At 45.1% G+C, this 15088-nt stretch overlaps 1 protein-coding gene across 1 annotated transcript in view; it reads right to left on the minus strand.

Annotated features, from left to right (window-relative positions):
• The window catches only part of LOC147706800 (calpain-1 catalytic subunit-like), a 668045-nt gene that overhangs the window by 381145 nt on the left and 271812 nt on the right, over window positions 1-15088 (minus strand). Inside the window, exon 5 of the mRNA XM_086925931.1 lies at window positions 7711-7879. Within this exon, the coding sequence (XP_086782057.1) occupies window positions 7711-7879 (169 nt within the window). The remainder of the gene's footprint in view (window positions 1-7710; window positions 7880-15088) is intronic.

A 15088-nucleotide genomic window follows, 5' to 3' on the forward strand; every position in this document is an offset into this window, starting at 1 on the left:
CAGGAATGACAAACATGTTGACAAACACTAAATTGATATATTCCACAAAATGTTATGAAAAAATGTCTAGATTTGGTTTTGAATTTTGGAAAATCAACATTGAGACAAAAACCATCTGGGGTACAAATGATTGGCAGGTACAGGTCTAGAATCATTATTCAGAGCCTGCATGATCCCAGAACAAATAATGTTCCTGAATGACACCATTCAACAAACAACCTGTCTTGGCCTAGCCAAGATAAAGGACTTAAACAAACCGTTTATACCAAAGCCCATACCTGATAGTAATAGCTCTACAGATACGGAAATAGACGTATCCCATATTTTACACCAAAACAGAACTAATCCTGATTGGAGAAAATGGTTTATCTGGCCCAGAGACACTAATAGCTGTCAAGATAGATTCCTGAATAAAACACAGGGGTTCAAACAGAACAGGCCAGACCCAAGATATTCCCAGAGACAACATCCAGGGATAATTACAACATACAGTGTAGGAAAACTATGCCTCGAATGGCTACAGAAATCCACACTGCCTGAAATTAAGCAACACTTGACTTTACTTAAAGAAGGTGCTGACTTGCGAGATTTCATATTAGGACCTCGCAAACAGCGTCAAAAACGTTTCATATAAGCCGTTATATACGCTGCTTACAACGAAGCTTGGAAAGTAACGCAAACTGAAACTGCTGAAAAAATACGAGAAATTGATCGTATTAAATTGGAAAAATCACTGTCTGTAGTGGACAATGGGTTAACAACTCTGTCCTCCAGAATTTTTTCACTGGACAGCATTGTATCATCTGCTATTTATATAATAGAACAGGATATGCTAATGTTACAACATGGCCAGTCCCAATTGCGTTCTATTGTACAGTTAGGATGGACGTTACAAAATCTCAGTTCAGGCTACGTGCCATGGCGCAACGTCATTATTTTCTATCTTTAACCTTACTGATAAACAAATCTCTTTGGCACAAAAAGGAGCAGACTATACGGTGCTAAGCATTAAAAAACTAGAAAGATTGCCATTGACAGTCTCTGAAAGACCTGTCATTGAATGGATAATACATGGCACGATTACAATTCCGATAACAACTTTTCAGTTTCAATATTGCGAAAAAAGCAGATACCAGCAGGCCTGTATGAAAGGTTGGGTAAAGGTTACATCAAGTCAACCTGGAATCTACCTTATGCACATAGATGTTACAGTGGGGGTAAAAAAAAGGTATTTCTTAGTGGTAAGAACTGTGAAAATTCACTAAGCGGTACACTTCTGTGTCAAGGAATTAACTTGCATGGAGCCTGCAAAGGTTCATCAAATAATCTTTCATACCACCTGCACGGCACCTCTGCTACACAAGTAGAGCCTTTTTTCAGACAACTTTCCAACGGCAGTTACGTTATAATAAGTGACCGGAACTGTTGTGGCATGGTGCCATGGAGGGCATATCTCGTCAGTGTAACTTCCAGGGTCACTTGCTGTAGGCAAGTATTGTATCCAAACAGCAAACCAAACAAGGAGGCAACGATATGGCCTTCTCTGAATATCTCTTCTATTCGAATTGATACTTGAAGCAGAATGAAATCCATTCTTTTACAAACAACTGTGCCTTTAACCTTGTCTAGAGATACGTTTGATCTGCAAGTTGCAAGGACAGCAGCAGAGATGCATACATTATTATCGACAAATTGCCCTGTGCATTTCGTAGGAATGTTAGGTCAAATCTTAAACATGTCTGATACCAGTGGCATCGCACATGTATTTAAGGCAGGTTTTTCGGGATTATTAGCACCCTTTGAAGCAGTGCTGAGCATCTTCCCGAATTTCGTGCACTCTGTGTTCGGCGGCCTGCCTCTCATCTTGGGACTCGTAGCAGGAATAATATTTTTGTTCCTTCTGCTCCGATATGGCAAATTCTGCCACAAACAAAACTCAGGCTACCATGGAAGAAACGATCGTAGGGATGAGATACCGAGACCGGATAACTAAAGTACTCGGCTTGGTTCGGCTAAGAGATCTGAATACTACCTGGTTTCTTTCATTCAGAACAATCTGGCAAGATTGCATCCTACCTGTTCTACGATGCCTGCTCTGCGGAGAAGAATGCGTGTTGGACGTCTGTCTCACACTACCATCAGCAGTACCTATGGATATCGATACTTTGCTTGGTTCGGTAACGGCTCGTGCAACGTGTTGTTCCCAGTGGCTACCTATTCTGATGATGGCATTCGTTGAGACCTCACTATTACGATTAGGTGACGGTGAGGTACGAGATGAAAGCGGCACACAGGTACAACCTTCTGTGACCATTGCTGATCAAAACACCGATGACGGCAATGCTTCTCATATATGCACTATTTCTACTTTTCCTGACATGGTCCAACTTTCACCTACTGTTGTAGACGAATTCTTGGCCAGCCTATCTGAGTTAATGTTCTCTTCTAACAACGAGAATACTTTTTGAAAACACGGCACATAGCGTTCCCTAAACTCTGAATTCGACCTTCAATTTTGAAAAACAGAACTTAAAAAAAAATAAAAACTGTGGAACTATTTTTGTCCTGAAAGCGAAATTATTTTTCCCCGTTCCCAAAATGTTTACTTTTTTTGGCACTTGATACTCTGCTTAAAGTAGAGCTATTCTTAGAGAACAAGATTTCTATTTTGAAACTGTAGAGACAATATTTTGATTTAGCCTCTAGCACATGTACAATCTTGTATAAATATGTGATGAAATGGTCTCGACCTTCTCTTCTGTATTAAGAGCCATTTCATAAATGTAATTTTCGTGATTCATTCAGCCAATATTTCAACGTAATATATATGCATTATCTGAATGATACCACTGCTTGAAAACGTACAGTATAACACTCATTTTCGTGTATATACCATTTCGAATGCATTTTATGTATTTTGGGGTGGGATGGAAAACACATGCATAGTCATATGTTTAAAATGGCTTAGTATTTAGTAATGATGGACATTATATGTGGAGTGGGTGTTGTAAACATATCTAGGACCCTATTTTAATATTCCAGATTTATGCCCTTATGTGGTTATAACAAATCATATCCTTATGAAGGCATAAGAATCATACCCATATTAAGTCATAGCCAATGCAGTCCAAATACAGCAAAGCTACTCCCATATATCCTAGAAAGCACAACGCATTCTTAAACAAACCAAGCCTCCAGCAGCCCGGGAATTCGCCCTCCTTCTGTATTGATTTGTCCTTGAACTCTTGGAGTCCTAAAAGAACTGCAAGTTCTTAGTGACGTCTTATGTCCAACCTTACGTCAAACTCGGCACCTTCCAGGTATAAATATACCAGCATCCGCCCTAGCAAAACACACGGTGGTTTGGAGCAGATCAGCTATCTACTTGCCCGACGCCCTGCTGTAGCGAGTGCCGAAGGAAGCCGACCCTTCCATTGACACACTGAGAGAGACGCTGTCTTTTCTCCTGCCGAGAAATCCAGCTCCAGTGTTTCCCGGTCACCCTAGCGGGTTGCTGGGAGATCGGGTCCTGAGAGAGAGATACAAGACCTCCTTCATTCTATAAACAAGGTACGGAGCTGATTAGACCCTTAGAGAATTCTTGATTCAGATTCTTGGCAGAAACTATCTTAACTTAAACTGCAGCTCACATACTCCTTCCCACGTACTAGGCTTAGGTTAGGTACACCGGGGTAGGCAGAGCTTAGAAGCACCAGTTTAGTACGTTTAGTCCTGATTTTATCTATGTATATATTTTATCTATTTTAAACACAGTATGGCTTAGCAACCGTACCATGCTTTTACAGTATTATTTTATAATACTCCTTTTTATTATACGCACGCACTTTACTTTATAACAAGTATTGCAATTGTGGCAACTCAATTCTCTTGCATGAGAAAGAAGACTGTTCAATAAATAACCTCTTTTATTGAAAACACCTGTCTCTCTATTTCTCTGCGCTTCTGGTGAAACTAAGCATGCACGATTGACTGAGTAAAATAGTTATCTATTGTTTCCGCGACTCTGGAGGTATACTACTTATTCTGGAGGGTGCAAAGTTGTCATGCTTATGCGGTTGTCAGAAACTAATCCCTTCTTGTGTACTTGAGAAAGTTTCTAGTGACCTCTGAGCTAGCTGGCATTCATAATTAAGTCTAACATATTCAATAGAGACCTAGCCGACCTAAGTCCTACGTCTAAACTATTGTTTATGTTATTCCAATGCGCAGAGCCTATTGGGAATATAGGAACTACACTACAGTGCATTCTAGTGATATTCTGCAGAAACCAACTCCCAATACAGGCAGACACTTCCATCCAACATCCGCTTCTGCATGCAGGTAAAAACACGCCATTGTAGGAAGGCACCACCATCTACTGCACAATGACACCACCAGCTGCTTTCAACCTCTGCATGATGGATTGCGTCTCAGCTGATTTATGGCTGGATGTTAGGTTCTCTCGCAGGAACATGGCTTAAAAGTCACTATTCACTGCTAAAAACATCACTCACATGTTATGGCTTGTCTTCCATTCGCCTGCAACTGACTCCCACTATGGCCTTTGTTTCCAGCCTCAGCCATACATGAACAGACATTAAACCCACCTGCCCTCAGTTCTGACACTTATGTTGTGATCATCCTGCTGACTCTACTCACTCCATTAGAGGACCCTTGTCGCACAACTGGTTCCTACCCCTAGAATGACTGACAACAAAACCAAAGCTTTGAAAGGAAATATCTGATTCCATTCATGATCATGGTCCCGCCCAATGACTGATCTAAATCAATATGAACATCTTTAGTTGTGACAAAGCCTAAGGAAGATCTCAATCGATCTATGTGATCATAATAGATCTCAATGGAAGGCTGCCTGAGGAACCACTAGGAGAGCCAACACCTACTATGGAATGACACCATCCTGGACACCAGTCACACTGCACACACCCAACTTGGTAATGAGATTGTGGGTTAGGTCTCTCTCAGAGCTCCGAAGGCGCCATGCAGGGGGATTCCCCCCTCCCCACTTCATCCTGAGAATCCACTGAAACAGTATGTGCTGTGGCCAACTAATCTTGGTGCTCAAGCAGAAAGAAGAGTCAATCACCAGAGCATGTCTAAATACAGGGAACCAGGTGCACTTGCAAAAGCTTCCCTGAAAATGTGGCAGAAGTGCAGCTGTACTTGCTTTTTCATGTGTAAGAGTAGAGAGCCTGATTGCAGGTCATTACATTCCACATACCGTTACTTCAAACTACTGTTGCTTCCATAAAAATAAAAAGGTCACTATCTGACCCCAGTACTCGAAGTTTAAAATATACTTTACTTTAACTCCATCTCTTTAACAACCCTCTTAACAGTGACCTAAATTCTAACATGTGCTACACAGTTAATTTTATTAATATGAACTTAATCTGCACCTTTGTGATGTGGCTGATATCAGTTCAATGGGATGAACCAGAGTGGGTCATAGTGACATCAACACCTTATGGGGCTATTCCATCACTTTTAAATACATGTTCCCAGATACCACTATGCAAGCCATATTCGCTTCGAGAAAGAGATTGATTTTTCCCAGCATCGAATACACCAGTTTGATGTCAATAACATTCAATGTGATACCCAAGGTGCAGGTTACATATCACTAAGGCTAATCCAAATAGGCTCTTTGAAACAAGCAGGCCTGTGGTCCAGAGAGGAAGCAGTGATACGCCTTTGGACAGCTGTGCAAATATTGGACCACCTCTAAAAGCAACCATCGGTCATCTGATTTACAGTACTACAGATGTGGACATCAATTATTTTTTCTAAATGAGGAAGGCAACAATTTCTTACAATGTTTTGATTACATTCATAACTGAATCTGGGGTTACTGACTCCAACGGCCTGCCAACACACACACACACAGCCCATCACTCATATCTAGTTTGGATTTGTTGATAATGCTTCATTCATACGCTCTCTGCTAACTAGATATCAGGGCTCACAGATCTGTAATGGAGGGATATCCAAGTCAAAACTAAGAAGGGAAAGTATAAACTGTGTGAACGCTCTGCATGTAACGAATATGTGACTTTACAACGCGATCAAAATGATCGCAGTATGTTACATTGCAGTTTTTACAACGCAAGTCGTTACAACGACTTACGCTGGAGGGCGCTGGACTTAGGAGTGGTATGATTTACTATTCCAACACCAGTCTACGTATAGTAGGGAAGGTGTTGGAATAGTAAATCATACCATTTCTTAAGTTAGACCGCCATCCAGCGCAAGTCGTTGTAACGACTTGTGTTGTAATGCCCGCGATGTAAAGGCATTGCGATACAATGGTTACAACAAGGGGGTTCCTGAACTCTTCCTAAGCGTGACTGAGGGAAAGACTAGCTGGCGTGACCAAAGGTGTAAATGTGACACCCAAGGGCATCCATTGTGTTGGATGGATTTGCCTCACACACCCCGAAGGATGTCATGCTTCATCATCGGCGGTTGCTCCTCGTCGGGGAGGCGGTGCAATCCCCGACGGGCTCACCTCAAAGAGGGGCTCTTTGGCGGAGATCTTTTTCCAACTGCCTTATGGTGAGGTGTGGGTGTGTGGGCAGGGTGGTATGTGATAGTGAGAAAGGGATATTAAAATGTAGCTAAGGGTACCGGAATGAACTTTATTCTGGGGGTCCCTAGCTGCAGTTAAAAACAAGGGGCTAGCTCACTAGGAATCAACGAGTAAGTTCAGGTGAACCTAGATAGGGCTAGTGGTGCAAACGGTCGACATGTTTCTCGCAGTGGGCAATAGTTACCCGCGATTCATCAGGACCTATAAAAGGTGATCAACCACATGCTGGGCGGAGAAGGGTAGGTCAAGCAGCCAGGGCGCAAGTGATCAGAGTCTTGACTTTATGACTCATCCTTGATGCCTCATCCCGCCGACCCCTCATGTGGCAGTTAGTTCTTGACAAATAGGCATAGGACAACTCTCACAGAGGTAATACACACACAAACCCACACATGACACCAGCATGTGGTTGATCACCTTTTATAGGTCCTGATGAATCGCGGGTAACTATTGCCCACTGCGAGAAACATGTCGACCGTTTGCACCACTAGCCCTATCTAGGTTCACCTGAACTTACTCGTTGATTCCTAGTGAGCTAGCCCCTTGTTTTTAACTGCAGCTAGGGACCCCCAGAATAAAGTTCATTCCGGTACCCTTAGCTACATTTTAATATCCCTTTCTCACTATCACATACCACCCTGCCCACACACCCACACCTCACCATAAGGCAGTTGGAAAAAGATCTCCACCAAAGAGCCCCTCTTTGAGGTGAGCCCGTCGGGGATTGCACCGCCTCCCCGACGAGGAGCAACCGCCGATGATGAAGCATGACATCCTTCGGGGTGTGTGAGGCAAATCCATCCAACACAATGGATGCCCTTGGGTGTCACATTTACACCTTTGGTCACGCCAGCTAGTCTTTCCCTCAGTCACGCTTAGGAACAGTTCAGGAACCCCCTTGTTGTAACCGTTGATACGGGCACACACTGAGACTGGACCTTCCACTCCCTTGAGTGGTAAACGGTGCCCTTTGATCAAGTGATCTCCTTCCTCCCTTCTTTTGAAAATTGCGATACAATGCCCACGTGGTAATGGATGTTTCCCGCATGTGACAGATGAATAATCTAGAATGTTTGTTCTAGCTAATGAAAAGTTCCTACCCCAATGAAGGAGCCGAGTAACGAGCCTCGTGCAATCGCTCTCTGGATGATTCCGTACAGGTCCACAGGTGCCTTTCTCAGGTTGTACGTCTCTGCTATGCCTCCTGTGAAATCCACAAAGCTCTCGCTGTTATAACCTCCAGACAGGCCTTCATAGGAGCCATTCAGCCTGTAGGAGAGGGGTTGGAAGAAATCAGTGAATGAAACAGAAGTGTAGGCCGTTTAGATGGCTACATATGCCAGTATCTTTGGTTACTTTTAAGGTTACAGCAGCAAACATACTCACAGTAAATGGGAATAACAAACACATTAAAACATACTCCACAGATATGATGTGAAACTCAAACATCTTGAAGTCTGTAAATACGCAAAAATTCAACAAATCATATCCACATTCTAAGAGTATAGGAAACTGCCTGAATGTGAGAAACTAAAGACATAGTCAAAGCCCGGAAATACATGAAACGAATAAAAGTGTATTCATTGACTTTCAATGTCAGAAACAGAATATGAGTGTGTGAAACTGAAGAAAAATTATGCAAAAACTACAAATCCATAAAAGCCATAAAAACACATTTACAGCCTATGATAGAAACTACAAAAAATACAATAAAAAGTCCTAAAACATATTTAAGCCTTGGAAGTGAGAAATGCATGAAAAGTATGAAAAGTAACTAATGACTATAAGTGTGAGAAACTGAAGTCTCAACAAAACATTTTCAAGCTTGACACATAAAGAAAACTCATACAGTGTTTTGGTCTTTCACCATGTTAGCGGTGTATTGCCAAGCCGTCGCTACATGGTGATAGTATCAGGGAATGGCAGTGAAAACTGCAGCTAACATCAGCATGATGGCGAAATGAAATTTGGCGTTAGCAGGCGATAACTACCGAAAGGCCCATTAGCGGCAAAAAAACTCACACTAGTCAGCCCAACATGACTTTTTTTGTCTCTAATGCAAAAAATAGCCTATCAGTCAACCTTCATTATAAAATAGGCATAAAAAACAATACAATGCAGAATGGAGCAGCCGAGTGGAGCACACATCAACAACCCCTGCAATCCACCCAACGTCCAGGATGACCAGGAGGAGAGCTTTGATGCCTCACTGGACCTACCCCTGGAGCCTGAATGCCTCGCTGGACCAGCGCCTGGAGCCTGGAGGCCTCGCTTGACCTGTGCCTGGAACCTGGATGTCTAGCTGGACCTGCATCTGAAGCCTGGATGCCTCGCTGGACCTGCGTTTGGATCCTGGGGTGGGATGCGCAGGAGCTGTGAAGTTGATGAGCCATGGCGGTAGTCATTGAGGCGCACCGATCACCTGTACCTGGTGGTGAAGTCTGGCAGGTTGCATGGAGACACATTGCTGACCTGTGTGAGAAGACCGTCTTGTGCACCTTGGAGCTGTTAATAGTAGAGGCGCTCCTGCACCCCAAATTAGGGAGGTCTGGATCGCATACTACGATCCACCACGACACTGGGCTGCACGGAGGGGATTACCAATGGTGGGTGCCGCCACTCTGCATCACAGGCCGGATGATGTTGGGCTGGCCGGACGCTGTGGAGGGTGAGGACCCTGAGCTGCGCCAAACTTGTGTGGCAGGAGCGCTGTAACTTCATGCCTAAGGGGGCCCTGCTGCATCAACTGCATTGGGAGGTTCACCAGCGGACTTGGCGGCGACTGCTGTACTCAAGCTTGTGGACTCCCTTCAGGCTGAGGCTACTGCTGGCTGAGTCACAGATTTAGAGAGAATGCAGCAGATTGCGCTACAGGGTCAATGTCCAGGTAAGGAGAAGGTGGGACGCATATCGCAGGACGTCGGGGGATCGAGTTCTCCAGGCCTAGCACATGTAGATAACGCACCCCCAATGGCGGCTCATCCGCTATGGTGGAAGAGCGTCACCCTACTGCTTTCAAACAGTGCAGAAGAGGAACAATCATCACATAATGAAAACTTACTGATGTAACCGTGCTATGTTTCCCCTGGGGGTGGGAGAGTGGGTAGGACTGCTGCAAGCATAGGGCAGGGCATGGGCGGATTGGCATGCCCACTCAATTGCGCAATGACTGTTTGGTCGGCCCTCACTTGCACACTTCCCTGTTAGTCACGCAGGCTGCATTACAGCCTGCTTCCAGAAAATGCCCACCCCTCCATTACCTGGCTGAATGCCTTGACCCATTGCCAATTACTAATCCCACTGCTGCATCGCAGCATCGTGATTGGCCCAGGGGAGGGAGCCTGGCTGCCTACTTCTTGTTCCTGGAAGCAGACGCAGGAGAGAAGGAGCAACAAAGACACAGGACCAGGCTTCGAGGTAAGACTTCCATCATTGAAATTTTTACTACACCCGCCCACACCCCATCCAGTGTTCTTTCCAGCGTTTACCACTTCACAGCTGTCCAGCCCCCCAGCACTTCTCAATGGCAGCTGCTGTGTGCCCATGCACAGCGTACCAACTGTGTGCCAAAGGCACATACGTGGTTGCAAAGCATGCCAAAACATTGCATTCCATTCCAATGCATACTAATACTAGGCACATTGCAACAGTAGAGTAGGTGTTGCATAATATCACTATTCCCACTTCAATGACTGCAACCCAAAACTAACCTTTGCACCCCAAACCCAACTTTCATATTTCACCCCAAATCCACACCCCAATTTCCATATTTTACCCCACAACACACCCCAATTTTCATATTTTACATCTGAAACTCATAGCCACCTGAAAAACTTTAAATTACCCCATTACTGACCTCACAATGCATTGTAATCAAATGCCATGTAAAGGCACCTGCGTTGTTAACGATGTACTGCCTGCGTTCTAATGATCATCTCCCATGCTGATGGAAACCCGTATGCTATGCCCTTTGTTTTCGTCTGCCCCTAGAGCACGCTCAGCACCAAGGAGCCTTCCTCTTGGACACTCCACAGCTACAACGCCAGCACCCTCCTCACCATCAAACCTGGACGCCACCTTGCCTGCCAGGACCAACTTCTGCTCCGGACCGGACATAGCCATCACCATCACTGATGGCTGCAGTATCACCCGCAAGGAGCACCCCGACCATCAAGCAGGAGGTATTGCCATTACCTACAGAAGCACACTGACCGTCCACGCACTCTAATGACCCAAGGGTGACCATAGACCACCTCAGCTCCCAGATCCATATCAAGCCCAAGCACATCCTATGTGGCACCCTGTAAAGACCGGATTTTCAGACCAGATATCACCAGCTCACCAAGACACCACCAATCCAGCCGAAACGCACCCATCTCCCTCCCCAGAGCCTACTTACCACAGTACCTAGGTACCTTCCTGGGGATGGGGAATTACCAATATACAAGCTCATATCATCAAAAACACCACTAAAGCTATAGGATTACTAGGAATACTCACTAATTACTAAGGAATTCCATGTCACATCCTATGATCTCACCTTATAGTCTCACAGCAATCTGGCCCAGACTATGCTACTCTCTTCCTCATGGTGGAGAGCAGTTCTAATGCATCTACCATTACACACCGAACTCAATCAGTGCTCACGCAAGCCACAATCCTGTGGGTATACACACTGTATCCTCCCGGTGCTCTCTCAAGCCGCAATCCTGCGGGTATACACACCATATCCTCCCGGTGCTCACGCTGCCGCCACAATCAGGTGACGATACACACCGTATCCCTCCGGTGCTCTTACTAACGCTGCTACACAACGGCGATCACTGTCCTATTGATACCTTCAACTCTCTCTCTCTCTTTTGGGAAGTTTCTCTATATTTCTAATATCTACTGGGGATGTAATATTATATTTTATGTGGTAGATAGACAGTTCAATCCTCTCACACAAGAATGGCCAAATTACAACATGCAAAGGTTATTCTCTGATTTAGGCGCTCCCTGCTCCCTTGCTCAGTTACCACTTATCCAGACGGGAAACACATCTGTCCACATAACAGCATCTGACTAGAAGAAAGGTTAGTCTTATCTTGAATATTAACACTTGCACAGCTGTTCACTAAGAACTGGGGTCCCTTTATTACACAATAGCAAATTATAACATCACAATAGCTAGCAATATAGACATAGCCTGAAAAGTAAAAGGGAAATAGATACATCTAATGGCACACAATGGCAAACAAGAAAGATCAGATTACTAACACATCCACATATAACTGAAAGGAACTGTAGACAGCTGAAAAGGAAAATAATGAATTATTTCAGGACTGCACACCGCTGAAATTTATTTAATTTAATTTAAAACATTTATAAAAGCGTGGCTGTCACCTGGCAGGTATCCTGGCGCTGGTAGCTTACTCCTGGGTTTTTAGGCGGGGGGTTGACTAGGGGCGTGCAGGGTTAGAGGGGTGGGGGAAGAGCCATGTTTTGATTCGCTTCCTGTAGGGTAGGAGGTGAGGGATTTGGCGAATATCGGCAGGCAGACTGTTCCAAAGCTTGGTCGCAGCTACTCTGAAGGATCTTCCCCCAATCCTGGCCTTCTTGTATCTGGGTACTTTCACAAGGCAGGCGGTTGCGGACCTAAGTGTTCTGGTGCGGATGTACCACGAGAACAGACGTTGAAAAGGTCTGGGTCCTGCACCGTGTAATGCCTTGAAGACCAAGCAAAGGGCTTTGAAGGCTGTGCGTTGCTTCAAAGGAAGCCAGTGCAACTTGGCCAAGGCAGCGGCGGCCGAGGATCTCCTGGTCCATCCAAGTGCCAGTTTGGCTGCTGCCGACTGAACTCGTTGGAGTCTGTCCAGCAGTGTCGCAGGGGATTCAAACAGGAGGGCATTAAAGTAGTCAAGGCGACTGAGAATAGTGCACCTGACTATCAATGCTCGGGCTGAAGGTGGTAGTAGAGGCAGGATTTTGCGCAGTGAGCGCATAAGGGCTGAGCAGGTGGCGATTAATCAGTGGATTAATCAGTGCAACAATACAGTAGGGAATATAGCCTAGGAAATAAAGGAAAGTGAATGATTAAGTGTAAAGCAAACTAGTTTAGAATACCTCACCCTATAAGAAAGGAATGTTTCTCTCTCTCTGGTGGAATCAGGGCTCTCTCCCTCTGTCACCACGGCTTCACTCCACTGGCTCCAACTGAACTTCTAACTGCTCCAAGCTCTTCCATCTGCCTGTTAATCACTCCATAGATCTGCTCTCCAATTTACAGTCCCAGCTGGTTAACTGACTTTATTCATGTCAGCTTGCTTCTGTCTCCAAAGCATATCACTCCAACTGCAAAGCAGCTTATTCTGACTGCATTTTCTCCAGACTGCATCTCATCCTGACCAGCTCCCTCTGATCACAACTCCTTCTGACAAGTAACTGCTTCTGACTGCAACTTCATCTGACTGTTTTCTTCAGCTCCAAAAACCATCTGACTTCTACCATTCCAAGATTCATCTGACCTCTATCATTCCAGGATTCATCTGAACACTCCGCCTCTCTGCACTTCGATAATATAGAGTTCTCTCTACTCATGGAAATTTCCAACAGAAAGCTGCCTCCCACCGAATTCCTGTGCCAGCTCTAAGGCTCTCCGCGCAACCGCAGTGACCATCTGCATGTTACGTCTGGACCCAAGAGAAAAACACACTCTTTCGATAAGAACCAGTCTCCGCTGGCTTTTCTCCAGCACACAACAGGCTTAACTATAAACATTACCTTTACCCTGCAATCTCCTCAGTCAGCAGAGGCAGAAAGCAAAATGGAGTCTCTCTGGTTCTGGGCCTTGTAGGCCCGAAAAGGATTAAATAGACACATAGCTCTATCAAAGTACATACACAAACCCTACCAATAGGTAATATAAAGTCAGAACTACAGGATCCACCCTCTACTATAGGTCTTCAGGCCTGAAAATGATGAAAGGACACATAATTTTGTCAAAGCCAATAGGCATTAGATGGATTAGAGTCAGGAATAAGGGATCTATCATCATATAAAGCGGCTATCCTCTAGCTTATGCTTCTAGGTCTGAAAAGAGGCCTGAAAAGGACCAAAACAAGTTAAGAATAGGGATCTAGGATGGTAGCAAGCTAAAGTCACCATCACTCAGAAATAGAACCAAAAACCCGGTCACTACACACCCTCATGTGCAGGTCCCCCAGGCCATGGCCGCCCCCCCATTCTCCAATACCATTGTAGACCCCATTGCACTTAAGGGTTTCCCATCCACCAATGACATCCTACTTGATGAGCTCAAGTTCCACCTGGACAACTCTTGTGACCAGGACACCACCCCCTCCTGGGGAAGGTCCCCTACATCAGAAGCAAGCAACAAGTCACCTCAACAAGCCACATAGCAGGACACATGGTCGAGCACGTCACCTCCGCCAGCGGGAACTTAGACTACAGCCACAACACCGGACTCTCCTGGACCAACCATCATTTGTAACATCACGTCTTCACCTTGCCTACCGGACACCACCGCCATCATCGCACCCCCTCGCAGCTGGATCAAGGCCACCGAAGAATGTCTTGTCAACTCCTTCCGCTCCAACACTCCACCAATTCTTCCAAACGATGACACATAGTGCACAACCACCAACGATGGATCTCCAACTGTGCCGATATTCAGGCACCCCTCATGAACGGCATTGCGTCAGTACCTTCCGCCAGCCTGATGGCAGGTGTGAGGGTGACGCAGTGCCTCAGGGTTAGGCTGGCCCCATGCATTGCTTGAGTTGCCTCATGGTTGTGACACGAACGCAGCAATGTGTGACTTTAGCACAGACAGATACGTCAGGATTCCTGACGTATCTGTCATTACTTGCATCATGGAGCGCTGTCCAGTGAATACAGCACATCCATGTTGTCGCAAGAAGGGCATAGTGAGAAGTGTTGCAACACAGTCTTTTTGCAGCGCTGCAACACTTTTCATTACAGGGGCCGAAGAATGCACACTATCTTCTTGATGGTGTGCATTCCTGCAATGGAGTTTTGTCGCAAGGCAGCGCTGCAACATTGCTTGCAACGCTGTCCAGCATCAAAACATGCTGAGATGTGGCCCCAAGTGTTAGCCCCATTTTTAAGACCAGCTATGTCCGGGTCTTAATTAACTGGCTCTGACTGCAGTAAGAGACAGTTTTTTTTGGTCTTCAGAAGTCCAAGGATCCCCTTGTGAATATGGAGTAATGGTGTTTACGTGCGTTTTTGCACGGTAACGCCTCTCCTGCATATAATTATCGCTAACAGAAGTGGCAAATTTTACAATGGACGCTTTCACCTAAAAACTGTCTCTAACGGCTGTTAGCAACAGCTTGGTAATAGAGCGATAAAATTATCAGTGCATTAGCGGCAGATAAGTGCAGCTAACGCAGTAATAACTCCTTGAGAATATGCCCCACAGTTTTTATACAAGTTGGCATTGGAAACATTATC

This window comes from Lissotriton vulgaris, chromosome 6 (genome assembly GCF_964263255.1).
Source record: "Lissotriton vulgaris chromosome 6, aLisVul1.2, whole genome shotgun sequence".
Classification (NCBI taxonomy): domain Eukaryota; kingdom Metazoa; phylum Chordata; class Amphibia; order Caudata; family Salamandridae; genus Lissotriton; species Lissotriton vulgaris.